This window comes from Panthera uncia, chromosome C2 (genome assembly GCF_023721935.1).
Source record: "Panthera uncia isolate 11264 chromosome C2, Puncia_PCG_1.0, whole genome shotgun sequence".
Taxonomy (NCBI): domain Eukaryota; kingdom Metazoa; phylum Chordata; class Mammalia; order Carnivora; family Felidae; genus Panthera; species Panthera uncia.
This window is the reverse complement of record NC_064810.1, coordinates 64,920,410-64,947,313: the sequence shown is the minus strand read 5'-3', so window position 1 is coordinate 64,947,313 and position 26,904 is coordinate 64,920,410. Positions and strand designations below refer to the sequence as shown.

At 38.2% G+C, this 26,904-nt stretch overlaps 1 protein-coding gene across 2 annotated transcripts; it reads left to right on the top strand.

Moving 5' to 3' along the window:
* Positions 1-1,298: 1,298 nt before the first annotated feature.
* On the top strand, positions 1,299-26,448 carry LRRC58 (leucine rich repeat containing 58). Of its 2 annotated transcripts, XM_049629432.1 has the most exons (4): positions 1,316-1,919; positions 16,717-16,845; positions 17,495-17,772; positions 20,758-26,448. In XM_049629432.1, the coding sequence occupies exons 1-4, from the start codon at positions 1,420-1,422 to the stop codon at positions 20,964-20,966; spliced, it is 1,116 nt and encodes a 371-aa protein (XP_049485389.1). In that variant the 5' UTR covers positions 1,316-1,419; the 3' UTR covers positions 20,967-26,448. The 2 variants fall into 2 exon arrangements, with proteins under 2 accessions (XP_049485388.1, XP_049485389.1); XM_049629431.1 differs by lacking the exon at positions 20,758-26,448 and having other exon boundaries at positions 1,299-1,919; positions 17,495-20,751.
* Positions 26,449-26,904: the final 456 nt, after the last annotated feature.

Sequence of the window (26,904 nt, the reverse complement as noted above, 5' to 3'; positions counted from 1 at the left end):
CACTTAATTTTTATCACAGACATATAAACATTTTTAGAAGCATAAAACTGTATTAAGTAATTGCAATTTCCACATATAAGGGCCCTGCCAGTATGTGATCTTGATCCAAAGCAAGGTCTAATTTTTTAAGAGGACCCTTTAGAAACAGGTTTCAAAAGCAGGGACACTATAGGTTTTAAAAACATTCGATCTCTGGTTTAAACTGTCCAAGTATATCCTCCCACTATAACTCAACCAGAAATTAAAATTTGGCAGCCAGTAAGAGGCATAAAGTTTCTCACACAAATAAGTGTCAAGAAAAAAGTTACTTTATTCCTTTAGGAGGAAAGCAAATTAATGTCATTGATTATATACTAATTTTATACAATTAGTAAAAAAAAATGCTTGATATTTTTCTCATTTCTACTCATGACTTTTCAAAATCATAAAAAGTAATTTCAGAGGAGACTGAGTTTAGGGCAAATATGTTAATTATAAGTACTAAATCAAAGCCAGCGTCAGGATTTTGCCAGTTAATTGCAGTTTTAACCTGCAGTAAAGTCTCAATGCTTGGTTCTTAAACTAATCAGTTAATTTTAGCTATCCGAAATTAACAAACCCCCTTGGCTCCCAGATTCATTTCTAGCCACTACAACTTAAAAACCACGGAAAAGCTTCTGTAGCTAAAAAATAGAAACACCATTACTTGATATACCTTATTTTTATCATGCTTAAAAAAGAAATGAATCCTGTAGGGTAAACAGAGCAAGTATTATCAATACTTTATGGATGGAGAAACGGAAATGAAATCCCTTGTCCAAGGACACACAGCTTATTTAATAAGAGAACCGGGGGAAGGATCCAGGGGTTCTGATTTTCTAGTCCAGCTGTCTTTGCATTTTGAAGTCAGCTTGGTTAATCCCCGGCCTCCAAATTCCTGGGATTGCTGTACTGAAGATGACTCATCACTAAATTCCTGTGTTCTCACTGAATCCTGCAGCGTAGAGGGCCCACTCCTAACCTGGGAACCAAGGGGGCGGTGCACCATGACGCGCGAACCCTCGAGGCCAGAAAAGCAAACAGTCCTAGGTCTGTTTACCGAGGCAGTCCCTCACTCTGGGGACAGGTCATTGGGACCTCAGGGACTATAAACCCTCCGAGGTTCAAGGCTCTACCTGGCAGCCACTCGGCCCCTGCCCCCACGCCCGCGCCCTATCTCCGCGCTGCGCGCCGCGTGAAAAGCAGCCCAGCCCCCGAACGGCGCGCGCACCCCGCCGCCTAGCGTCGCGTGACCCGGCGGGGGCGCGCGGGGTTAGCGCCAGCTCGCGCCACTTCCGACGCAGCCCTCGGTTCAGGTTCCGGGGCGCGGCGGAGCTCCCGGCCTGTGGGTCGCGCGCGGCGCCCTTCGGTTCCGGGGCCACGCGCCCCGCGGCGGCCGCGATGGAGGAGGCCGGAGCGGCGGTGGTCGCTGCGGGGGAGGCTGAACTGAACATGTCCCGCCTCAACGTGTCCCCCGAGACGCTGGAGTTGGAGCTGGAGGCGCGGGGCGAGGAGCGGCGCGGCGCCAGGGAGGCGCTGCTCCGGCTGCTGCTGCCTCATAACCGTCTGGTGTCGCTGCCGCGGGCGCTGGGCAGCGGCTTTCCACACCTCCAGCTGTTGGACGTGAGCGGCAACGCGTTGACCGCGCTCGGGCCTGAGCTGCTGGCGCTGAGCAGCCTGCGCACGCTGCTGGCCAAAAACAACCGGCTCGGAGGGCCCGGCGCGCTGCCCAAGGGCCTGGCCCAGTCGCCGCTCTGCCGCAGCCTCCAGATGCTCAACCTCAGCGGGAACTGCTTCCAGGAGGTGCCCGCCTCGTTGCTGGAGCTGCGCGCGCTGCAGACCCTCAGCCTGGGCGGCAACCAACTGCAGAACATCCCGGCCGAGATCGAGAACTTGCAGAGGTGAGCTGGGCCGTGCCCCCCAAGAGTCGGGGAGCCTGGGGCGGTGTCCGGGAGCCCCGGAGCGCTAGGCCTGGTCTTGGCGTCGTACAGTTGTCACGTAACCTTCTTCTTCCAGGCCCGCTCCTTAATTCTTGGGCAGTGAGCACTGCCCGGCCATCTCAGCGAGTTTGTACGTGAATAAATAAGATCGTTGTGTGTGACAGCGTTTGGAATTGTGTTTGCCCCAAGCTGATTTTGGAAGCAGTTTTTCTTTTTTCTTGGTTCCGGGGGAGTGATCCGAACTGAGTAGGTACTCACACAAATGTAAATCTGAGGTTGTCATTTCCTTGCTGTGTCTGGTGTTTTTCCATACTTATAGATCAAAGTTTATGCCGTTTAGCATGACAAACAAGATACTCTGACCAAACCCTTGCTTTCCACTGCTCTGTATCGTTTCTCTGTAGCAACACTAGCACTCCTATCCTTTCTCTACTTTCCTTTCTCTGTCGCAATACTAGCACTGCTACTTGTGAAAAGAAGTGAGCCGTGCAGTTTACCAGCACCTTATGGACACTTACTAAATATGTGTTGAATGGATGCAGTGCCTCTGTACATGTGCAGTTCCCTTTGCCTGGAATGTTGCCTGCACCTGCCAAGCTCCTATTCATCCTTCAGAACCTATCTCCAGGGTTATCTATTTTCTTCCTCTACTGCTTCCTGAACAACAATTAGTTATTGACTAAACTGTCCTTTTGTACCTCATTCATCCTGCCATTGCATTTACCTTATTGATTGTAATTCTTTGTTCACAGGTCCGCCTCATGCACTACATTATTCAGTAAATAAATGTTGAATTAAATGGAAGGAGGAAGCAGAGGAAATAGGATAGCAAAAGTCTCCTAAAAGTGCTCTGCAAGGGTGTGAGAAAAAGAGCAAAAGGAAGTGTATTGTCCAAAGTGGAAAAAAAAGTATCCGTCATCTGTAGAATATTTTCACATCTTGTTTTGAGTTTTCTAAGATAACAGAATATTAGAGCTAGAAAGAGTTAAATAGTGAAAAGAACATTAGCCTGAGAATAAGAACTCTTGGTGTCCCAGCCTTAGGCAGGTCACTTAACATATCCTGACCACAGCTTCCGAATCTGCAAAATAAGGCATTTGGACAAGATGTCCCTTCTTGACTCATCAACAGATATTTATGAAGTACTTGCCATGTATTAGGCACTGTCCTAGGTACTGGGGATACAAAGGTGGACATGATCCTATTCTCATGGAGCTAACACACTAACAGGAGACATTAAACAACTAACGTGTAAACCTCATTATTTAATTACAGTTGTTATAAGTTCTATGAAGACAAATGGAGTGTGTTGAAATAACAGAGGGACATGACTTAGTTTGGTTCTTGAGGAAGTAATCTGAATTGAGCTTTTGAAGGAAGAATAAGAATTAACTAGGAGAGGGTGGGGTGGGATCAGTCCAGGTAAAAGGAATAGTGCATGTAAAAGCCTGAAGGCAAGAGGGACTGAAGGCCAACATTTTGAAAGGAGGACATTGTACTAGAGCATAGTGAGAAAGTGGCCAAAAGGGAAAGTGGCAAATGTGAACTTGGACCATTCCCAGGCCATGTTGGATCTTCAGGCCATGGTAAAGTTTGGATTTTATTCTAGGTACACAGGAGAGAGGTTTTTTGCTTTTGGTTTTTTGGTTTTGGTTTGTTTGTTTTTTAGTTTATTTATTTATTTTGAGAGACAGCAAATGCAAGCAGGGGAGGAGCAGAGAGAGAGAGGGAGAGACAGAATAGAGAATCCCAAGCAGGCTCTATGCTGTCAGTGCAGAGCCCAATATAGGGCTTATTCCCACATCCCTGAGATCATGACCTGAGCCGAAATCAAGAGTCGGATGCCCAACTGACTGAGCCACTCAGGTGCCCCCACATGAGAGAGTTTTAAGCACGTCTGTCTTGATGCTGCACAGCAATGGAGTGGGGAGAGGGTGGATAAGATAAGAGACTTTGAGGGCTGGTTAGAAGGAGGTCATTCTAGGAGAATGAGAGATGATGATAGCTTACATGTTGATGATGCTAGGAGAGCTAGTAAGAAGTAGAAGTGTTGGAAAGAGATTTATACATAAAATTGATAGTTCTTGGTTTCCTCATAATTTTGAAGTTCCATAATTCCAACCATCTCACTTAAGTCTTCTTGATATACTAAAAAACCAATTATTACTTCTATCACATTGGGGGAAAGGTAGGCAAAAATCATATTTATTGAGTACTTATAATGCTGTAGGCTCTGTAGTAGGGGCTCTAAATATGCTTTTTAATTCTCACAATACCTCTATGAGATGAGAGGAAGAAACTGAGGCTCTGAGAGGCTCTTAAGTTATAAGAACCCAAAACTAATGAGTGGTGGAATTGGATTTGATCTGAGGGATCTCTGACTCCAACCCCAAGAATTTTCCACAGTGACAGAGTAGGGCTAACACCTAATCCTTCTGACTTCTATTGCATATGTAATCAGGAGGATTGGTCAAAACCGTTTGCCTGGTTGACCTGGTTTTCTGGGCTAATAAACTGTGCTTTATGGTCATTGTACCTTTGGCTCAGTTGTGTGTAGGATCTTTTTTGTCTGTGTTATCATTTTTCAGTTGTATGCTCTATTTCTCTTTACTAATCAGAATCAGTAAAGGTTTAGGCCATGCTCCAAATTTAAATTCTAGTTGAGTGTAGGCTAAAAGGGTCATGTAGAAATATAGTCTTAGAAGTAGAAACAACCTGGGCAATGTCCTGATTCACCTCTTTTTATTATTTTTTTTTAAATTTTTTAATTTTTTTTAATGTTTTTATTTATTTTTGAGAGAGATCAATCAGGGTAGGGGCAGAGAGAGAGAGGGGGACACAGAATCTGAAGCAGGATCCAGGCTTCGAGCTGTCAGCACAGAGTCTGACACTGGGCTCGAACCCACAAACCATGGGATCGTGACCTGACCTGAAGTCGGATGCCCAACTGACTGAGCCACCCAGGCACCTGTTTATTTTTATTTTTTAAAGTTTATTTATTTATTTTGAGAGAGAGAGAGAGCACAAGTAGGGGAGGGCAGAGAGAGAGAGAAAGAGATCACAAGCAGGCTCCATGCTGCCAGTGCAGAGCCCCATCCAGGGGTTGAACCCATGAAACCACGATATCATAACCTGAGCCGAAACCAAGAGTCAGATGCTCAACCAACTGAGCCACCCAGGCACCCTACCCCTTTTTATTTGATCAGATGAGGACAGTGAGATTTAGTATCAGTCACTTAGTTGAAACCAGCTAGTGACGATGAGATTTATGTGGTTCATGTATTTTAAAATAAAGCCTGTCGTGAGTGATAGTATTTGAAAATGATGCAGTATAAGGATGCCACCTCAAGAAAACTACTTTCTTTATCCACAAATGTATGGTTCTTATCTTTCTTTTTTTTTTAATTTTTAAAAAAAAAAATTTTTTTTTCAACGTTTTTTATTTATTTTTGGGACAGAGAGAGACAGAGCATGAACGGGGGAGGGGCAGAGAGAGAGGGAGACACAGAATCGGAAACAGGCTCCAGGCTCAGAGCCATCAGCCCAGAGCCTGACGCGGGGCTCGAACTCACGGACCGCGAGATCGTGACCTGGCTGAAGTCGGACGCTCAACCAACTGCGCCACCCAGGCGCCCCTTTTTTTAATTTTTTTTTAACTTTATTTATTTATTTATTTTTTTGAGACAGAGACAGCATGAACGGGAGAGGGTCAGAGAGAGAGGGAGACACAGAATCTGAAACAGGCTCCAGGCTCTGAGCTGTCAGCACAGAGCCCGACGCGGGGCTCGAACTCACAGACCGCGAGATCATGACCTGAGGCAAAGTTGGATGCTTAACCAACTGAGCCACCCAGGGGCCCCAACTTTTTTTTTTTAATTTTTAAAAAATGTTTATTTTTGAGAGAGAGAGAGAGAGAGAGACAGCGTGAGTGGGGGGAGGGATGGAGAGAGGGGGGAGACACAGAATCCAAAGCAACCTCCAGGCCCTGAGCTGTCAGCTCAGAGCCCGACATGGGGCTCGAACTCAAGAGCCATGAGATCATGACCTGAGCTGAAGTTGGATGCTTAACGAACTGAGCCACCCAGGTGCCCCTGGTTCTTAATCTGTCTGTGTTTCTCTTCCGGTTTTCTGCCTTTTTGTTCAAAACTGTCTCACTATAATTCCATCTCCCTGTAACCAACCATAATGTAGAACTAATTTATATTTTTGTTATTTTTTTTTCTTTTTAACATTTGTTCATTTTTGAGAGACAGAGAGACACACAGCATGAGTGGGGGGAGGGGCAGAGAGAGAGGGAGACACAGAATCCAAAGCAGGCTCCAGGTCTGATCTGTCAGCACAGAGCTTGACCATGAGGCTTGAACTCGCAGACTGCAAGATTGACCTGAGCTGAAGTCGGACACTCAACCGACTGAGCCACCCAGGTGCCCCAATATATTTTTGATATTCTTAATGTCATTTTTATTTGGGTGGAGAAGCAAAACGTTTTCTACTTGTACCTGTGGTTAAAGTTACTGGCATTAAGGGACTCTCATGTATTTTTTTCAGTAGGTCATGGGCCCTTGCTAGAGAAAAGACACCCATTTCAGTATCCCTAATGATTGGAAAAGCAAAATACTTTCCAAGAAACAAATTTAAGGTTGGTCTGTTAATGCGAAACAGAAAAGAAAGGAAGAATTCTGTAAATTCTGTGAATGAGTTTTCTGTTTTCAATATTCATCAAATACTAAAAAATAAAATTGTTCCAAGCCTGATGAACAGAAGTGCAATGTTGACAAATACACACCACAGGAACTTGTAAACACTACAGTTTTGATTTAAATTCAACAATAGTTTCTTTTCTCCTTTCAGAAGCATGTTTGGAAACAGTGTGTTTTAGAAATTCCCACAAATCATGAAAGGCTTCAAGTCTCTAGACCTTTGGAAATTGAGCTTCAAAGTGAGAAAATAAGCCTGAGAGTGTAAATTTAATATGCTGGCTGTGTACTGATTAATGGTACCCATCAGTTGCAAAAGAGAATTTATATGATTTTGAAATAGTGGGCTTTTTATATTTTAGAAGATGGAGATACTTTCTGCCAATGTCAAGTAACTACTAAGGTTTGGTATCCTTTCTGTCTGTGTACCTCCCCACTCACTCCAAAGCATTGATTAAAGGAGACATGGAGTCATAACTGACAACCAGATACTAATTTCTCTTAGTTCTTGACTTAAACAAATAGGAAGGAATATTTAAGTTTGCTCTCAGATTCACTCTTCCCTTTCTTCACCTTCTTTTCTTTTCTTCATCATTAGATTATATTGCAAATTGTTATTTAACTATTGAATTCTTTATGAAAGGACTCCCAGGATTGCTAAATTTTTTCCCAGGTAGTCTTCTAATTAAAACAGTCCCTTTTCCAGGATAATTTCAGTGATTTGGGCCCCAAATGTTCTATTCTATTCTACTCTATTTTATTCTATTCTAGTAGCTCCCCTCACTGAAAAAGAGATTTCTGAGTAACTAAGCATTAAATTATACCATATGTAGTAGGATCAAAAATCCTGCCGAGAAACCTTTTTTACCAGTGCCTAAACACTTATGTGCAGGAGAATTCAGTCTTCTATGCAAACAGTTGATTGTTGCTACAAGATGATCTTTGAAAGAGAAAAAATAACATATCAAAATTAAAGTTGTCTGCTACTTTTACTAAGCATTATAAATCAAAAGGGAGAAATACAATCTTGGAAAAATTTGCATAGTCAAAAATAGGAAAAAAGTATCAATGTATGTTTAAAATGACAAAACTTCAGGGGTGCCTGGGTGGCTCAGTGGTTGAGCGACCGACTTCGGCTCAGGTCATGATCTCATGGTTTGTGAGTTCGAGCCCCGCGTCGGGCTCTGTGCTGCCAGCTCAGAGCCTGGAGCCTGGAGCCTGCTTCTGAATCTGTGTCTCCCTCTTTCTCTGACCCTCCCCCATTCATGCTCTGTCTCTCTCTGCCTCAGAAATAAACATTAAAAAAAAAATTTTTTTTTAATAAATAAATAAAATGACAAAACTTCAGATTCAGGCTGGCTTTTTAAATCACCATATTATCAAGGATGGCTGAGATTATGGACTAGATAAGAAATTCAACAAATGAAAGAAATTATACCTGGGAAAATACATATAATAAGGTACTCACTAAAGGACTTTAAAATAAGTATGTTTTCTAACTTCAGAGAGGTAAAGGCAGGAACTTCAACAATGAAACAAGAATAAGAAGATTAAAAAACCGACAATTATGAAAACCCCAGTTAGAATCCCTAGAAATGAAAAAATGTAATTGTGAACTAAGTGTGCTGAAAGGTGGATTGAAGTCAGCTGATGAATGAATCGGTAAGCTAAAAGATCTTACTGAGGCATTCTCCTGGAATGCAGCACAAAAGATAAAGAAATGGAAAGTATGAAAAAAATGTTTCTTTCATGGAAAATTGATTCCTACATTCAAACTGCTGTTTAGTAGAAATTCTAGAAAGAGAATATAGGAAAGGCAGTGTTTAAAGCAATAGTAGCTGAAATTTTCCACAATTAAAGAAAGAGTGCTCTAAACTGATATCTTGAAACACCATAGTAAAACTTTAGAACAATGAGAATACAGAAAAAAGACACTAACAGCTCCTAATGAGAAAAAAACTGATTACCTACAAAGAAACAATAGTAGTAATACGGGTGTAGTAAGATAATGAAATAATAGCTTCCTAGTGCTAAGGAAAAGTAACTGTCAACCTAGAGTTTTATGCCCAGCCAAGCTGTTATTCAACAGTGAAGGAAACAGATAAAAACAGAGACAAAGGACTCAAAAATTAAGACCATGGGTCCTTGCTGAAAGGACTCGTAAAATATATACTCCAAGAAAAATGGACTTTAAAAGAAATAGCAAGCTGTTTACTAGCAAAGGCTTATACCTCACAGGTTGAAAACAAGCTTATCTGGGCCCAACCTATTTTTAGGTATAAGTGGGAACTAATTTTAATAAAATTCAGAATTATAAGAAGAGGGTTAAAACGGCAGAGGAGTAGGGTAACCCTAAGCTTGCCTCCTCCCCCAAACAGCTACATGAATATCGAAATAATCAAATAATTCTGAATACCCAAGAAATCAGAAGTCTTAGAGATCAAAGCTGCATGTCTACAAACAAACAAAAACGCCTGTGGAAGGTAGGAACTGCAGAAGTTGATTTGTGGGAGAAAAGAGCCATGGGTGCTGCTGTGGAGAGGAATCCATGATCCCAGTGAGCAGAGTACAGAGTCTAACGTTTTGAAGGTTAACACCTGGTGGTGCTTCTGCAAGGAAGCAGGCAGCATGATCTGAGAATCCCCTGGGTCACATGGGGAGAAGCAGTTCCCCTGCTTGGAGTGCATTTGGTAGAAGTGATACGGCCTCTCAGGGGGCAAAAGACCTGGCAGGCACTGTAGAGCTGCTCCATTCACCAGTGTAGGAACAAAGACACTGGCTGAGGACTGCAAACCCTGGCTCTGACAGTGTGTTATGATATCATAAACTCTGAGCCACTGCTTCTGCGCGAGTCAAGTGACCATTTCCTGGGACAAGACAGCACCGGCCACAATACAGTGAAACCCTCCCCCAGAGGATCACAGCAGGCTGTGGGGGCCTCTGAAGTGTGGGGTTCAAACACAGCCATGCCTGAGAGAAAACCGAGGAGAGCTGCACCACCTGGCAGGTGGACAGCTCAGACACAGCCGGGTGGAGGTGGGGATCTGACAGAAGCCAGGGACACAGGAGGGGTGATTGCACATCTGCAAGGGTGCAAACTTCCCACTCCAGAGACTAGAGAGCAGGGTGAAGCCATTTTCACTCCTAGCCCACCAGCACTGATGGACCACAGTGAGCTAAACAGCACCACCAAGTGGAGAAAGAATCTTTTAATTTTAATTTTATTTTATTATTTTTTTCTTTTTTGTTTTTCTCCCCTCCAAAATGACAAGACAGAGGAATTCATCCCCAAAAAAGAACAGGAAGAAATGATGGCCAGGGATAAGATGTCTGAACTAGAATTTAAAACAATTATAAGCGTTCTAGCTGGGCTTGAAAAGAGCATAGAAGACTAGAGAATCCCTTACTACAGAGATAAAAGAACGAAAATCTAGTCAGGCCAAAATTAAAAATGCTATAACCAAGTTGCAAACCCAAATGGAGGCCATAACAATGAGGATGGACAAAGTAGAGGAGTGAATTAGTGATACAAGAGATAAAATTAATGGGAAATAGTGAAGCTGAAAAGAAGAGGGAAACAAAGGTAATGGAGCATGAAGGTAGACTTAAGGAACGTAGCAACTTATTAAAATGAAATAGCATTTGTACCTTAGGAGTCCCAGAAGCTGAAGGGAGAGGAAAAAGGTCAGAAAGTTTATTTGAGCAAATTACAGTTGAAAACTACCCTAATCTCGGGAATCAGACATCCAAATCCAAGAGGCACAGAGAACTCTCATCAAAATCAACAAAATCCAGCCAACACTAAGACATATCATGGTAAAATTTGCAAGATAAAGAGATTAAGGAAAGAATCCTGCAAGCAGCAAGGGAAAAAGCAGTTCCTAACCTACAAAGGAAGACAAATCAAGTTAGCAGATCTCTCCACAGAAACCTGGCAGGCCAGAAGGGAGTGGCATAATATATTTAAAAAGCTGAATGGGGAAAATATGCAGCCAAGAATACTTTATCCAGCAAGGCAGTCATTCAGAATAGAAGGAGAGATAAAGATTTTCCCACACAAACAAAAACAAAAGGAGTTTGTGACCACTTAACCAGCCCTGCAAGAAATATTAAAGGGAACTCTTTGAGTGGGAAAGAAAGACCAAAAGCAACAAAGACTAGAAAGGAACAGAGACCATCTCCAAAAACCAACTCTATAGGTAACACAATGGCACTAAATTCATATCTTTCAATAATCAATATGAATGTAAATGGACTAAATTCTCCAATCAAAAGACACAGGGTATCAGAATAGATTAAATCCACAAGACTGATCTACATATTGCCTACAAAAGATTCATTTTAGACATAAAGACACCTCCAGATTGAAAGTGAGGGGGTGGAGAACCATCTATCCTGCTAATGGACATGAAAAGGAAGCCGGAGTAGCCATACTTAGATGAACTATATTTTAGAACAAAGACTGTAACAAGATAGGAAGAAGGGCATTATATCATAATTAAAAGGTCTATCCAACAAGAAGATCAAACAATTGTAAATATTTATGCCCCCAAATTGAAAACACCCAAATACATAAATCAGTTACTAACAACCATAAAGAAACTCACTGATAGTAATACAATAATAGGAGACTTTAACACAGCACTTACAGGAATGGACAGATCATCTAAGCAGAAAATTGATAAGGAAACAATAGTTTTGAATTACATACTGGACCAGATGGCCTTAACAGGTATATTCAGGACATTCCATCCTAAAGCAGCAGAATGCACGTTCTTTTCAAGTGCACACAAAATTTTCTACAGAATAGCTCCATACTGAGTCACAAATCATGCCTCAACAAATACAAAAAGATCGAGATCATACCACACATATTTTTAGACCACAACACCATGAAACTTGAAGTCAGCCATAAGGAAAAATTTGGAAAGACCACAAATACATGGAGGTTAAAAAAACATCCTATTAAAGAATAGGGCTAACCTATTTCCTGGGCTAACTAGGAAATTAAAGAAGAAATTAAAAAGTATATGGAGGCAAATGAAAATGAAAACACAGTAGTCCAAAATGTTTGGGATGCAGTGATGGTGGTCCTAAGAGGGAAGTATATTGCAATTCAGGCTTATCTCAAGAAGCAAGAAAGGTCTCAAATATACAACCTAACCATACACCTAATGGAGCTCCAAAAGGAAAAGCAAATAAAGCCTAAAGGCAACAGAAGAAGGGAAATAATAAATACTAGAATAGAAATAAATGATACGAAACAAACAAAAATAAAAAAAATGGGTGCCTGGGTGACTCAGTTGGTTGAGCATCCAGCTCTTGATCTCAGTTCAGGTCTTGATCTCAGGGTCCTGAGTTTGAGCCCCACATGGGGCTCCACACTGGGCATGGAGCCTACTTTAAAAAATAATAATAATGATAGAAGAAACCAAAAAACCCAGTAGAACAGATTACCAAAACTAAGTGCTGGTTCTTTGAAAGAATTAATAAAATTGATAAACCCCTAGCCAGACTTATCAAATAGAAAAGAGAAAGGACCCAAATAAATAAAGTCACAAGTGAAAGGTGAGAGATCACAACCAACAACTCAGAAATACAGACAATTGTGAGAGAATATTATGAAAAATTATTTGCCAACAAACTGGATAATCTGGAAGAAATGGATAAATTCCAAGAAACGTGCAAACTACCAAAACTGAAACAGGAAGAAATAGAAAATATGAATAGACCCATAACCAACAAAGAAATTAAAACAGTAATCAAAAATCTCCCAACAAACATGAGTCAAGGGCCAAATGGCTTCCCAGGAGAATTCCAACGTTTTTTGTTTTTTTTTTTTGTTTTTTTGTTTTTTTTTATTTTTGGGACAGAGAGAGACAGAGCATGAATGGGGGAGGGGCAGAGAGAGAGGGAGACACAGAATCGGAAACAGGCTCCAGGCTCCGAGCCATCAGCCCAGAGCCTGACGCGGGGCTCGAACTCACAGACCGCGAGATCGTGACCTGGCTGAAGTCGGACGCTTAACCGACTGCGCCACCCAGGCGCCCTCCAGGAGAATTCTACTAGACATTGAAAGAAGAGTTAATACTTAAACCGTTATACTTAATACTATACACCACATTTATACACCACATTTATAAAAGAAAGAGTAAGAACCATATGATCCTCTTGATAGATGCAGAAAAAGCATTTGACAAAATACAGCATCCATTCTTGATAAAAACCCTCAACTGGTAGGGTTTGATGGAACATACCTCAAGATCATAAAGGCCACATGCGAAAAACCCACAGCTAATATCATCCTCAGTGGGGAAAAACTGAGAGCCTTTCAGCTATGGTCAGGAACAAGGCAAGGATGTCCACTATTTAACATAGTACTGAAAATTTCAGTCTCAGCAATCAGACAACAAAAAGAAATAAAAGGCATCCAAATCAGTAAGGAAGAAGTCAAACTTCCACTATTTGTAGACGACATGATATGCTGTGTAGAAAACCTTAAAGACACCAAAAAATTGCTAGAACTAATATATGAATTCAGGAAAGTTGTAGGATATAAAATCAACATACAGAAATGTGTTGCATTTCTATACACCAATAATGAAGCAACAGAAAAAGATCAAGGAATTGATCTCATTTGCAGTTTAACCAAAAACCATGAGATACCTAGGAATAAACCTAACCAAAGAGGTAAAATATGTGTTCTCTGGAAACTATAGAACACTTACGAAAGAAATTGAAGAAAACACAAGGAAATAGAAAAGCATTCCATGCTCATGGGTTGAAAGAACAAGCATTGTTAAAATGTCTATACTACCCACAGCAATCTACATATTTAAGGCAATCCCCATCAAAATCCCCACCTGCATTTTTCACAGAGCTAGAACAATCCTAAAGTTTGTATGGAACCACAAAAGACCCTGAATAGCCAAAGCAATACTGAAAAAGAAAAAAAATGAAGGCATCCTGATTTCAGATTCCAGGCTAAATTATAAAACTATTGTCATTAAGGCAGTATGGTACTGGCACAAAAACAGGTACATAGATCAATGGAACAGATAGAAAACCCAGAAATGGGCCCACAACTATATGGTCAACTAATCTTCGACGAAGCAGGAAAGAATATCCAGTGGAAAAAAGTCTCTTTAACAAATGCTGTTGGGAAAACTGGACAGCGACATGCAGAAAAATGAAACTGGACTACTTTCTCACACTGTACACAAAACTAAATTCAAAATGGATGAAAGACCTAAATGTGAGCCAGGAAACCATAAAAATCCTAGAGGAGAACGCAGGCAGCAACCTCTCTGACATCAGTCATAGCAACTTCTTGCTAGACCTGTCTCTGGACGTGATTGAAACACAACAAATGAACAAAAGATATTGAGATATACTGTGGTATTAGAAAACACAAGTCTAAATATATCAACAATCAAGTTGTGTATGTTTGTAAAGAGTTCACTTGAAATAACCCAATGAGTTAAAAGTAACAAGATAGAAAAAGATGTATCAAGTAAATCTCTACCATTTTGCATCTGTGCTACTGCATTAGGCTCCAGACTGTTCATCCTGCTTCCTCTCCTCCCATCATACTCCCCTCTCCCCACCACTTACCATGCTACTTTTCACACAGTAGCCAAGTGGTCTTTCTAAAGTGTAAGTTAAGTTAGACAATTAGCCTTTGTTCAAAACCCTTCCTACATAGGATAAAATCCTTACTGAGGCCCAAAGGTCCCTCTGATCTGGCCTTCCCAGGCTATCTGTCTGACCTCTGACCACTACTCTCCCACTTCTACTACACTGATGTACCCACACTGGCAACACACCAAGCATTTTTCAGCCTCAGGGATTTGTACTCATTTATTCTATTCAGATCTCCATTCACATGTCATCTAACAGAAACTTTCCTGAGCACCCTGTCTAGAATTTCACTTTAATCACCATCTGATTACCTCCCTTTTTCTTTATAACACTTAAACATATCTGTCATAATCTATATGTGTTCTCTGATTTATTTTCTATCACTAGATTGTAAGGTCAAGAACTTGGTCTTATTTGTACCATATTCCTTGGAATAGTGCCTGGCACATGGTAGGTGCCCAGTTCATATGTGTTAACTAGGTACTTTATATTATATATTACTCTATTTTGAAGAAGAAGAAACGGAGGCATAACGAGAATAAGTAATTGGTCTAACTTCTTATTCTGGTGAATGGTGGATTAAGTGAAATAAATACTAACAAAAGAAGACAGTATTGATAATGAAAAGAAATAAATTTTAAGGCAAAATGGATTAAAAGGGAAAAAGAGAAATGCTTCATGTGAGTTAAGGAACAGTTTAACAAGGATTTATCTGTATTATAGCTCCTGTATTTTCAGAGGGAAAGAACAAAACTTGGTAATTATAAAGGGAAGAAGGAAAACTATGGTTCTGGTAGAAGACTAAGCAGCAGAACAAGAAGGCCAAATAATGAGAGATAACTGTAAAAATTTGAATTGCAGTTAATAAGCTCAATCCTAGTAGCTACACATTCATTGTACATGTGTAAAATATGAACAAAAATAGACCATGCTCTAGGCCACAGAGAAACAAGGTTATGCAGAACATATATTTAACAACAAAGCTCCCAACAAATTAATAAGAGAAAGCCATATAACCTATGATAAAAATGGGTAAAGGATATGAACAGGCAGTTCTCTAAAGATACACAAATGGCCAAAACGTACAAAATTCACTAGTAACTAGAGAACTGCAAATTTAAAGAACAGAATTGTGTCATTTTTCATACAAATAATAACAAAAAATTAAGGGAGATGATGATAATAAGTGTTGGCAGGTTTACGTGGTAAGAAGTGCCCTTAAATGCTAATTGTGGATTTGTAATTAGCTGTAGCTCTGCAGAGTAACTTGGCTTTACCTTTTAACATTTCCCTTTTAACCTGATTTCCTAAAATCTTACCCTGGAACTCTGATTAAATTTGGACGGGGCTTCGATTTTGTAGCTTTAAAAATACCCCAGGGAATTCTTACCCTGGAAGTTTGGGTATAGTAGGTATTTTCTCTTTAAGACACACTTAAAGGTGTCTTAAAGAATGCTAGTGTCTACTGAGTTAACAGATTTAACAGGAAGACAAAACAGTAATGAAAAAGATCTGTATGTATACATTTTAATTATATTTATATACATTGTAAGAAATGATTCTGCCACTCCCTGCCGAAATCTTTTGGAGAGAGCCTTTCTACAATCATCACCACAAAAAGTAGCAGTACGTTTTGGTGCAATATATTTTATGTCTGAAATATTGTTAACTTGATGGAAAATAAGGTGACTGTCTGGAACTTTAATTTCATGATAGTGGTCAGTTTTACATAATTTATTTAGATAGTTCCTGAAGAATGCATTTGCAATAGTAAGAACAAAGAAGAAATGTAGAGTTCAGCCATGTTTTTCCACTGTCTTCAGAAAAAGGTTAGTAGCTTTCCCATTGCCTCACAGTGCATCAAATCCAAGCCTACCATCACAGAATTTGGGCTTCATGTAATCTGGCTTTCCTTCAGCCTTCTCTCTGGGTTCTTCAATATGAATTCTCTTCTTCTGTGTTAAAAGATGTGTTTGTTGTCCCAAAAAAGCTCTCCCCTCCAACCTAAAGTATTTTCTTTCCTGCATTTGCATGGGCTAAAGTCCAGCCAAAGTCATAACACTTTTGCAAAACCTGTCTCAGTCCCTACTACTGTGTCCTTTTCTTCTCTACTTTTAAAACTTCTCTATTATTTATGGACTGTTCTGCTTACTTTGGTATTTTAATCATGTTATTCTTATTTATGTCCTTGTTTTGTGTTTAATTATAATATTGTCTAACGATGGCATGTCTTACCTGCTTACCTGTCATATAAGCTCCTTGAAGGTTGCTTTATTTCTCTAGAGACCATATAGCACTTAGCACATCCCTAAGTAAAACATTTGCTGAATTAATAAATAAATATGTTTGTTGTAATAAAGACATTGGAATTTCTTGTCCAGTTTTTGTTTGTTTACGTTTGTTTTTATTTGTTTTTACAGTTTAGAGTGTTTATATCTCGGAGGAAACTTCATCAAAGAAATCCCACCAGAATTAGCAAATCTGCCTTCTCTAAGTTACTTGGTATTATGTGACAACAAAATTCAAAGTGTGCCTCCTCAGCTTTCACAGTGAGTAGTTTCAGGCAATCTAAGTACACGTAGAGATCCAGGCTTAGGAATTTTTGTCCTAAGTATTCATCCCACATATTTTATATGTAAAAGAGAATTAGACATTCTCAAAGTAAATGATACATGAGAATTATAGTTTTGAGTTTGCTGTGAGTTGAGTTGCTTATTTTTAATACTACTTTTAAATGCCCTGGTTTATTCCTCAACATATTTGGTTAGCCAGTTTTCTCTAATCAAAAATAGAGTAATTTGGCATAGATTTCTCCAGGGTTTATGGAATTTTAATTGATTTTATATTTGATATGAAGCATTCCTGTTCTGATGAAATAATGTGAAAGAACTTGCTTTCTGTTGCATTTTAAATCTTTGGAGGTATCTGAATGATAAGGCATACTAAAAAAAAAAAATCTTTAAATCTAGCATTTGTATCAGCCTGGCACATCAGAATACTAATTCTACACTCTCTAAGATTCCATGGGCAAATGTCATTTCATGATATTTACAAGTCTGCCCTCTAGTTTCAGTTCCTTTTTATTTTACTTCATTGACCTTAATTGCTCATTCTCTTGGGGAAATCAAGCTCTTCGCTTAACTCTCTTGGTAGTTAGCTTGCTCCCTGCCATTGATTTTTATACTACCTTCATTGTAGGTTGCATTCACTTCGTTCCCTCAGTCTTCACAATAACTTGCTGACATACCTGCCTCGAGAGATCCTCAATCTTATTCATTTGGAAGAATTGAGTTTGCGAGGAAATCCATTGGTTGTTCGTTTTGTTAGAGATTTAACCTATGACCCTCCAACTCTCCTGGAATTAGCTGCACGGACCATTAAAATTCGAAATATTTCCTACACTCCCTTCGATCTTCCTGGGAATCTTCTTAGATACTTGAGTTTAGCCAGCAATTGCCCAAACCCAAAGTGTGGAGGTAAGTTCATTCAGTATATATGTTTCCTGTTCCTTGAGCTTTTTTTTTTTTATATTGATGATCGAAATGTTTTTAATTACTTGTCTTATTTCAGAGAAAGGCATTTAATCTGTTTCTGTTTCCCTCATCCTTTCACCCTTTTACCAAAAAGAAGACATTTCTCCCATCTCCCCCTTCCTTCCTTCCTTTTTGTTTTTCATTGGTTTTGCTTTTTTGCTTGTTTGTTTGTTTGTTTTTACAATTCATACAGAAGGAAAATACCCAGAAAGTCTCAGCATGTCTTTGAACTGTCATAGGATAGTAGAGTAAGACAGTAAAATGAGAGGAAACACAAAAGAAGCATTAAACAGTCCTGACAGTTTAAGTTTGCGTGAAAATCAAGTGAGATCATTAGTGAAACCGCTTTGAAACCTGTAGATTAAGAACCTGTGGAAATGTAAGATTATTTAAGGTTTATTTCTTTATTTTGAGAGAGAGCGTGAACAGGGGAGAGGCAGAGAGAGAAGGAGAATGAGAATCCCAGGCAGGCTCTGCACAGTCAGCACAGAGCCTGATGTGGGACTCAAACTCACAAACCGTGAGATCATGACCTGAGCTGAAACCCAAGAGTTAGACACTTAACTCACTGAGCCACTCAGGTGCCCCAATAGTCCTAACAGTTTAAAAAGAGTCTCCAAAATGTGTAGCCACCTTTCATATTTATTTGAAGGACATTTTCGTAGACCCACTGTTCTGAGTATCAGGTACCTTCATAGAACATGATTCAGGATGTAGGAGAATGGGCTGAATGTGCCAGTTTTGGAATGTACCCTGGACTTATATATTCTTGTAAATCCCTGGCTCAAAATTTCTTGAGTTTAGAATATTTGGAGAGAATTAAAGAAATGGTAGACTGTAAGGCAGAGTAAAATAGGAAATCAGAGTACTATTGGAAATCAGTGGAGGGAGAAAGTATATTTAATTGGGTCTGGAAAAGATGAGATGATTCTTGAAGTATGAGTTGAATTTTGATATGGTAAAATTGAGGATAGGAAACTTTTCAGTTGGAGAGAGCAAAATTGGAGACAAAACAGTATGGGGCACACTATGGTTTGAGTAATAATTGCTCAAATGTGCAGTTAGGGAAGTAATGAGAGAGGAGTAAAAGACACATTGAGGCCTAACTATGAAGGGCCTCAAGTGCCAGGGTGTGTGGGTGGGAGCTGGTGACTGATAGCAGGTCATTTTATTTTGGCTCTCTCCTAAAGGACTTCTTTTTAAAAATCCAATATATGAGGCTACAGAAAGGTTTTTACTATTGTAGGAGAAATGTAGGTGCTAAGGAAATGGTGCATAATGATGATCAGAGCCAAGTGAGATTATCCCTGAAAGTCCCATTGTGTCTTGAACTGTTTGAAGGTTAAAAGAGAAAATGATTTAGGTTCCTCAAAGAATATTAAAAAATAAAAACGACACTGTTGGTTTAAAAAGGAAAAAAAAAAAGACAATACCCTGGGCCATTTCTGGCCACTCACTCTTAGAAATAGAAGGTGTTGTGCTGTGCCAGATTAGATGTGCTTATGCTCTTCTCTGTGGTTCTCCTTTCCCAAGTTGGCTTTGACAGTGGTAAGGGACAGTATCCTTTTAAATGCTTTTTTAAAATGACTTCTTTAGTATGTTGGCGTGTCCTTTATCTCAGAAACAAAAATACTTTAAAAATTATTAGTTTAAAAGTTAAGATTATTAATTATAAATTGAGCCTTTGATACTTTCCCCTCAGACTTATTAACTCTTGAACCCTAAGTTAAACAAAAATAAACTTATATTTTGTGAGGGTTTTTTGTCTTTGTAGAGTCTGAGATCTCAGAAATGACAAGGTAGTATTGTACTGTTTTAGCGCATGGTAACTCTATAATGCTTTATTTTATTACTTCCATCTGTTTTTAGGATGCTAACACATTTTAGGGAATTTATTATCAATATTAACTGACCACTTTATTGCATTTATTTTTTTTCCTAAATTGTTCGAAGTAACATACCATGAAACACCCTTTTTAAACTATGAATTATTCTTACAGTATCAGAAAACTTTAAAGTTAATGGGGAAAGTATTAGGAAAAAGTTAAATAGAAATCATTATTTCTCCTTTTCTTGAACCACATCTTTTTACTTTAGTCCCTTGTGTGATATACACAGAGTAGTTGGTGCCAGAGGAATTTTAGAAAAAAGAGGTTGAGATTCGCTGCAGAAAGGTGATGGGACCCAGAGTTGTAGATGTTCCAGTTAATACTGAACCCTGAGCCACAGCAACCTCTGCTTTCCTCTCAGCTCTAGCTGTATTTTTACTTAGCTGAAAGACCCCAGATTCAGGAGCACTAAAGTAGGAATCAAAAAAGGGGAATACTAGTTTCAGTCTACCTAACAATATATAATTGCGTGAAAATCAAGTGAGATCATTAGTGAAACCGCTTTGAAACCTGTAGATTCAGAACCTGTGGAAATGTAAGATGGCATTTTGCCTTCCCAGTGTATATGAACAGGAATACCAGAAGTCATCTCCTTCCTGCACATTTTGTAAATGACAACTTAATCTTTTAAGATCATTATTAAAGCAGTTTTATGGGCTTTTTTAAAGCTTCTTGACTGAAGGGTAGTACCAAGGAGTAACTTGGGGAACAGAGGAAGAACACAACGGTGGGTATCCTGTAATTTCTCCATCAGCCACTGTCCACCAAGTCACCCAGAGAAAACAAGCTAATTAAACAGTATCCCTTTAATGCCAGCTCCCTTTAAGTTAAATCTTATCTGGCCTTCTCTTTGCAGCCAAATTGCCATCCCTAAGACCTTCTGCTATTTCTGTAAATACCTATAGAAGCAACTACTGCTTCTGCTTAAAAGAGAAGACTGTATATGACTTTTCTTCAGAATGCTGGAGAAGGGGTTGAAAAAGAAATGGCTCTTTGCTTTGTAATGATTATTTTGTACTTAATTCCTTCTTCTTTCCAGGAGTCTACTTTGACTGCTGTGTCAGACAAATTAAATTTGTGGACTTCTGTGGGAAGTACCGCCTCCCACTGATGCACTACTTATGTTCCCCAGAGTGCTCTTCCCCTTGCAGTTCTGCCTCTCACAGCTCCACATCCCAGAGCGAATCTGACTCAGAAGATGAAGCTAGTGTTGCTGCACACAGAATGCAGAAAGTTCTTCTTGGTTGAAAAGAATGCAGGGTGGTGTGAAACACTAAAAGAACTGAGCAAATGTGGTTAGAAAAGAAAATTGAAGTTCACTGGAAACCAGATCTTCATCTTGAATGTCTCTGGAAGAGTCGGAGATGACGGAAAAGATTTTGTATTTCATCTTCTTATTCAGCAGGAATGAGTCCAGTTCCATGTTTGGATTCTTTGAATATAATTTTAGTCTGAATGGCAGTTTCAAATTTAGCTGATTCTTTGCAGTTTTCACTCAAGTTTTTCATGAATCATACAGCACATTGGAGCATTCTGAAGAGCAGTGTTATAATAAACCATGAGTGGTGTGACTTGTGACAGTTGAGATGAAGAAAGAAGTGATCAGAGCTGTAATTATTACCAGAATTGTCCTTGGGTTTAGGCTGAACACTATCCCATAACAGGAACTGCCCTCCCTTCTTGTATCACCCGTGTGTCTAGATTACAGAGCCATTCAGATAAGTTCCCAGATGGTTACATAGGACCTAACCCTTTCTGACCTATTAATTGGTAAAGTAAGGAATATAACTTTTATGTGGGATTTTGAAACTCTTCAGTACTGCTCTTTTGTTCTATATGATTGTGGTTTCCCTTCTGTAATCCAGCAATGACTGTTATAGTGCCTTAATCCTAGCAAGGTTTTAGAAACTTATTCAAGGAATGATGCCAGAGTAGCCTGTATAATCTGACATACTATGCAGAACGCTTTAAAATATACTTTAACAGAACTAGGTAAACAACTATATTTGAATTTTTTGTTTAAACGTGAAGTGATCCCTTGTAAGCAATCACTTTTGCATTTAATGGGAGGCAACAGTCTTGATTAATCTTTTCATTAAGACAGATAATAGCTTTTGATATAAAAATCTGTCAGATTTCTTTTGACAGAAAAGAGATGTAAGCTCAGAGAACTTCTTTGTATCTTGCATTAAAGGAGTGGGAAGATGATTTAAAAATTTTTAGCTCACCTCTGACTCCTTTGCCTGTGTGTACTGAACTGTAACTTTCTGTACATTTTAAAGAAAAACTAGAAAACTACTACAACAAGCCAAATAAAATTGTGGGCAGCACTCATTTATGTAAAGACTTTAAAGCAGTCTCGAAATCGTGCGAAATAGAGCAATTTCTAAAACTAGTTTAACCATAGAATACTTTATGAAAGTAATGTATTGATAACAAGAAATTTATTGAAGACATCTAAAGTATAGCAGAAAAATGTGTCACAAATTAATTGCTATTAGAAATGACCAAATTTTTATTAACTAGTTTAATATGCAATAAAAATTGAATGATAGTACAATTATAACTTGATATTATAAAATGCACAACACATACTAGCAGTCATTAGATAACTGACCAATAATAATAACATGATGTTTTGTTGGTAAATGTTACCTATACAGTCGTACGCAGGTCAGAAACACATTGGAACATCAGAGGATCTCCTTTCTGACTTCTTGGCTTTCATGACTGGGGCACACCATTTCTTAAAACCAGATTGTTGTATAATAATAATAATATGTACATATGTTAGGGTTTTGTCTCATGTTATTTTTTATTTTAGAAGAAAATATACTGTAGGATAGTTCAGACTTTATTATTTTATTCATGAAACATCATGAGAGTTTCATGACTGCAGTTGTGAAACGCTGCTATAGAATGAATCCCTTCACCTCGTTATAATGTAGTAAGATTCTTTTTTCCTTTTGATTCAGAAATTGTCTATGTCTGTAGAAGTAATCTAGTATGTTTCTGCTGCCTAGCAATGTAGTACATGGGTGATTATATCATAATATGGAAGTAATGGAAAGCCTTTGTTTACTTTTCCACTTGAGCCACAGCAAGCTGCATACTACAAAATTAGGAAAGGTAAAGATGACTTAGGCAGTGCCTAAGTGGCAAACCCAAAATGTTTGTAACTGAGTTAATATCAATACATAAAATATTTTCATAGAAAATAATGTGTTCATAGTAATATATCCAAACTGATAGGACCAAATTTTTCTGGCTTAAATGCCTCAGTTTACTAATTTATTACCAGCTTGACCTAAGTAACAGCTTGGGTAATCTTCTGAGAGTTAGTCTTCGTAAAATAAATGGGTAGGTATGTCAGTATAGTATTTAACCATACTTACCTCTTTCCAGCTTCCCAGAAAGAAGTTATACTGATTGGTCTTTACAGATGTAAATAGGTCCAACCAGAAATAGTTTCTGGACTTTGCTTTATATGTAGATGTATACCATAATATACAACAAAGTGTTTGTTGTACGTGGACATTTGAAAATCTAAGATCAGTGTGTAGCTGTCTTTAGTGACTTTTACAAAACTCTACATTTCAGTTGTTAGTTTTATCTTTTTTGGTTTTTTGTTGTTGTTGTTTCGTTTTTAGGAGTTAAGGTGCCAGTGTTGCAGGGGGACCTTGGGCTAGTCTTGTCCCTTGAACACAGATCAATATATTTTTTCTTTTAAATCTTTGACCTAACCTTTTATAAGAGCTGCTAATAATTTCTAAGCTTTTTGTTTCTCTCCTCTACCTTACCTTTTTTTCATAAATGGTGATTGGTAGAAATTAGAAGATGAGATGCAAGGGACTTGATAATTTAACAACCAGATAATCAATTCCCGAATCATATAGCTATGTATTTTAAATGTAGTCTGTCTCTTTAGTTGCTAAGTCATCTGTTTGTGTTTAAACTAGTTAATAAACTTTATTTTTTGAGATTTACAAAACCTGCGCTAATTTTCATAGTGAAATAAGTTTTTGATACTGCTCTAATTTTAGTGACCAGAACTTCTGTGTATCAAATTACTTCACCACAGCATTAATGTGTCTAGAATGGAATTTTTCAGTGTTAATATTTGAAATGGAAATGGGTACATTGAACATTCTTAGTAATCTTTATTCTTAGAATCCAATTCTCAGCATCACCAACTCAGTTTGAATAGTCCTAGGATTTTAGGAAATAGGAAGATTAGCTGATAGAACATTTTGCTTCCATGGTGCCAGGGGTTGGCTGACCTAACGACAAGCTAGTCGAGGTTCTTAGTATTCCTTGTATTTGAGTACCAGAGGTATATCTGAGGGTTTACTGTTCATATTTTACTTCTATATGTATGCCAGAGGAGTCTCTTATTCTGAAATTTCTATTCTTTGGAATTTTAAGTAACCAAATTTAAAAATAAAGATGCATTGTAAACTGTACCTCAAATTTGAGAAATTTTTATGTTGATGTAGATAAAAGTTAAAGGCAGTCCACGCTGGTGCAGTGTAATACTGCAGACCAATTCTACCAAACATTGTAAATATCAATTTAAGCAAAGAGTAGGAAACGGCTGTTTGCTGGAGTGTTAAATGAAAGAAATCTTTATAACAAAGGGCAGGAAAAGAGAAGTCACCAGACACCCCAGGATAGCCCTAAGCCAAAAAAGTTCTTTAAAGTAATAGTGAATTGTTTTAAAATCATGTGGCCCATTGACAACCATCTGAAAGTCTTTATCACTAAGTTTCTTTGGTTTCTGCTATTAGGAGATTATCCACATCCCTCTATGATGACAAGCCAGCAAGTAAATAGGATTTTCTTAGAGCCAACTTTGCTCTTTCCAAAGGGAGAAAGTAATACCTCATTAACCTGAAATTTATGGTACAGCCTTAGTTAGTGTTTACCTTTTCACTATGTAAAAAAAGAAAAAAAATACTAAGCAAATAATTGGTGCAAATAAAGTTTGATCTTTTAAAGCATTTTAGCAGTATTTATTTATATAAAATGTTATTCTAAGTACCCTTTGTAGGCAAAACAGCAGTTATAATATGTGTATGTAATTAGTTAAGCTGCATTTATTTAGAAATACCTAATTTTTACTTAAATGACCCTCTTCTTATCCAAATTAGAGATTGTATTATGTTAGTATAAATATTATTCTGCATTTGGTCCAAAATAGCTTTTAAAAGTTCTGCTGGGTGTTAACAATAAAGGCTGATACGTATGTTTTTAGGCAACATGATCTGTGATACATATTTCTGATTCTGTCTGTGTAGAAAAGAAGTACCTGTCACTGTTTCTGTATTAAGCACCATACTCTGTATAACATTAATGTGATGAATTTAATAGAATCCACTTCTGTATTTTCATTATAGCCATGATCTTTTTAAAGGCAACAGTGTCTTCATGTATGCTCAGAAAGTGTATGCCTTAAATCCTTCATTGTAGACCCAAAGTTTGGGGCACTGTCATTTAGTAAGTGGTTTATGACAGCCTAATGACCTTTTGCATTTGACTTGAGGGAGGTAGACTGTGAGTGACCTGAGGAATTCCTTCCCCTAAAACAGGGCCTAATGTCTATGAGTCTAGAGCTTCTGGAGAAAGAATCCTAATCATGCATACTATGGGAGAAGGTCAAGCCATAAGGATCAGGGTCCTCTGAAATAAAATCAGTGAAAGGTATATTCTTTTTTATATTATTTTGTAAAGTAAATTTATCTGCTACCACTAAGGGTGACAGCATATAAAGGCTGTCATGTTAATAGCATGATGCAAAGATTTTACTGCTGTGAGGCCTAGGATATTTTGTGAGTGGTTTCTTTGTAACACTAGGTTGCAAGGGGCTATGTTTTAACATTTTTCATGTAAATATCTCCATTTTTCTGTCTCTCCGTGGTCCATATTTGTTGCGAATTGATGTATAAAATAACAGTTCACTAACAACAAACATTATTGAATTATTACTCACAGGGTAATACTGATTTAGGTGCTACTAGACTTTTACCTGGGATTTGTTAGTCTCAGTTTGTCCTAAGGTACAGTATTCAATCTAGTAAATATTAAAACTTACTAGTTTAATGAAGGTTATGTATATACCACTGTACCAGAAAGCCATGGTTGGATTGACTGTATGCATTCACCAGAACTTACTTTCTGTGGTTGTGAATAAATGGGATAAAACTTTTATTCTAAATTGTAGTTAGAAGAAACTGGGATAAGATTGAAAATGCTGTTGCTGGTACTATAAAACATTACTAAATTGGTTAGTTCTTCTGTCTACAACTGATGTTTTAAGAGAATCCTTTTAAACTCAAATGGTTGACATTGATGTGGTCATTGATGTGATGTATGTTATTTAGAAGGAATATTAATTTCAACAATCACTTTACAACAGTTTAATCATGGAGAGACCTGTGTGCCTATAATTGGTGTTTGTTGCATTTCTGAGCCCACTTTGTATTCATGAGAAATGAAAGTATAATGGGAGAAATATTTTAAATTACCAGTATTTTAACTTTTTATAAAGTTTGGGACTTTAAAGTATCAACAAAGGATATTGAAAATATATGTACTTTTGCTTTAGTCAGATTACTTTTTATTGTCTGATTTCTTAATTTTATCTACTTGAAATCTTGTGAATTACAAATATCTATAAATATATAGATATTTAAAACTTAATGATAACAATAAATGTAATTCAGCAACATGATTCAACAATTATATTTCCTTTTCAGAATAAGATACAGTTAAGTGCGTCAAATTTATATATTACTTGGTAATGGCAAATGCTCTAAAAATATATTTAAGCTACTTCACTTCTATACCTCCTTTTTCCCCCCACAGGACTCACAAGAGAATGTGATGTTATATTAACCCTCTGTGTGAATTTTGCCTTATTAAACATTGTGCCTTATTTTATTAAAAGTGCTTTCTTGGAATTTGATTTCTGTATTCTGGAAAAGTGGCAGTATTTTAATTTAATTGAACTTTTAGAAAATCTAAAATCCTTATAATGTTGGTATTTGCCTGATTACTTGCTGTACCACTGCTCATCTATTTGTTGAACTTTTTCAGTACATGAATACATACATTAAATTAAGCATGTATTAGCATTCACTCTCTGTGCTGGATGCAAAGGATAAAAGATGAATTAGACCAGGTACCT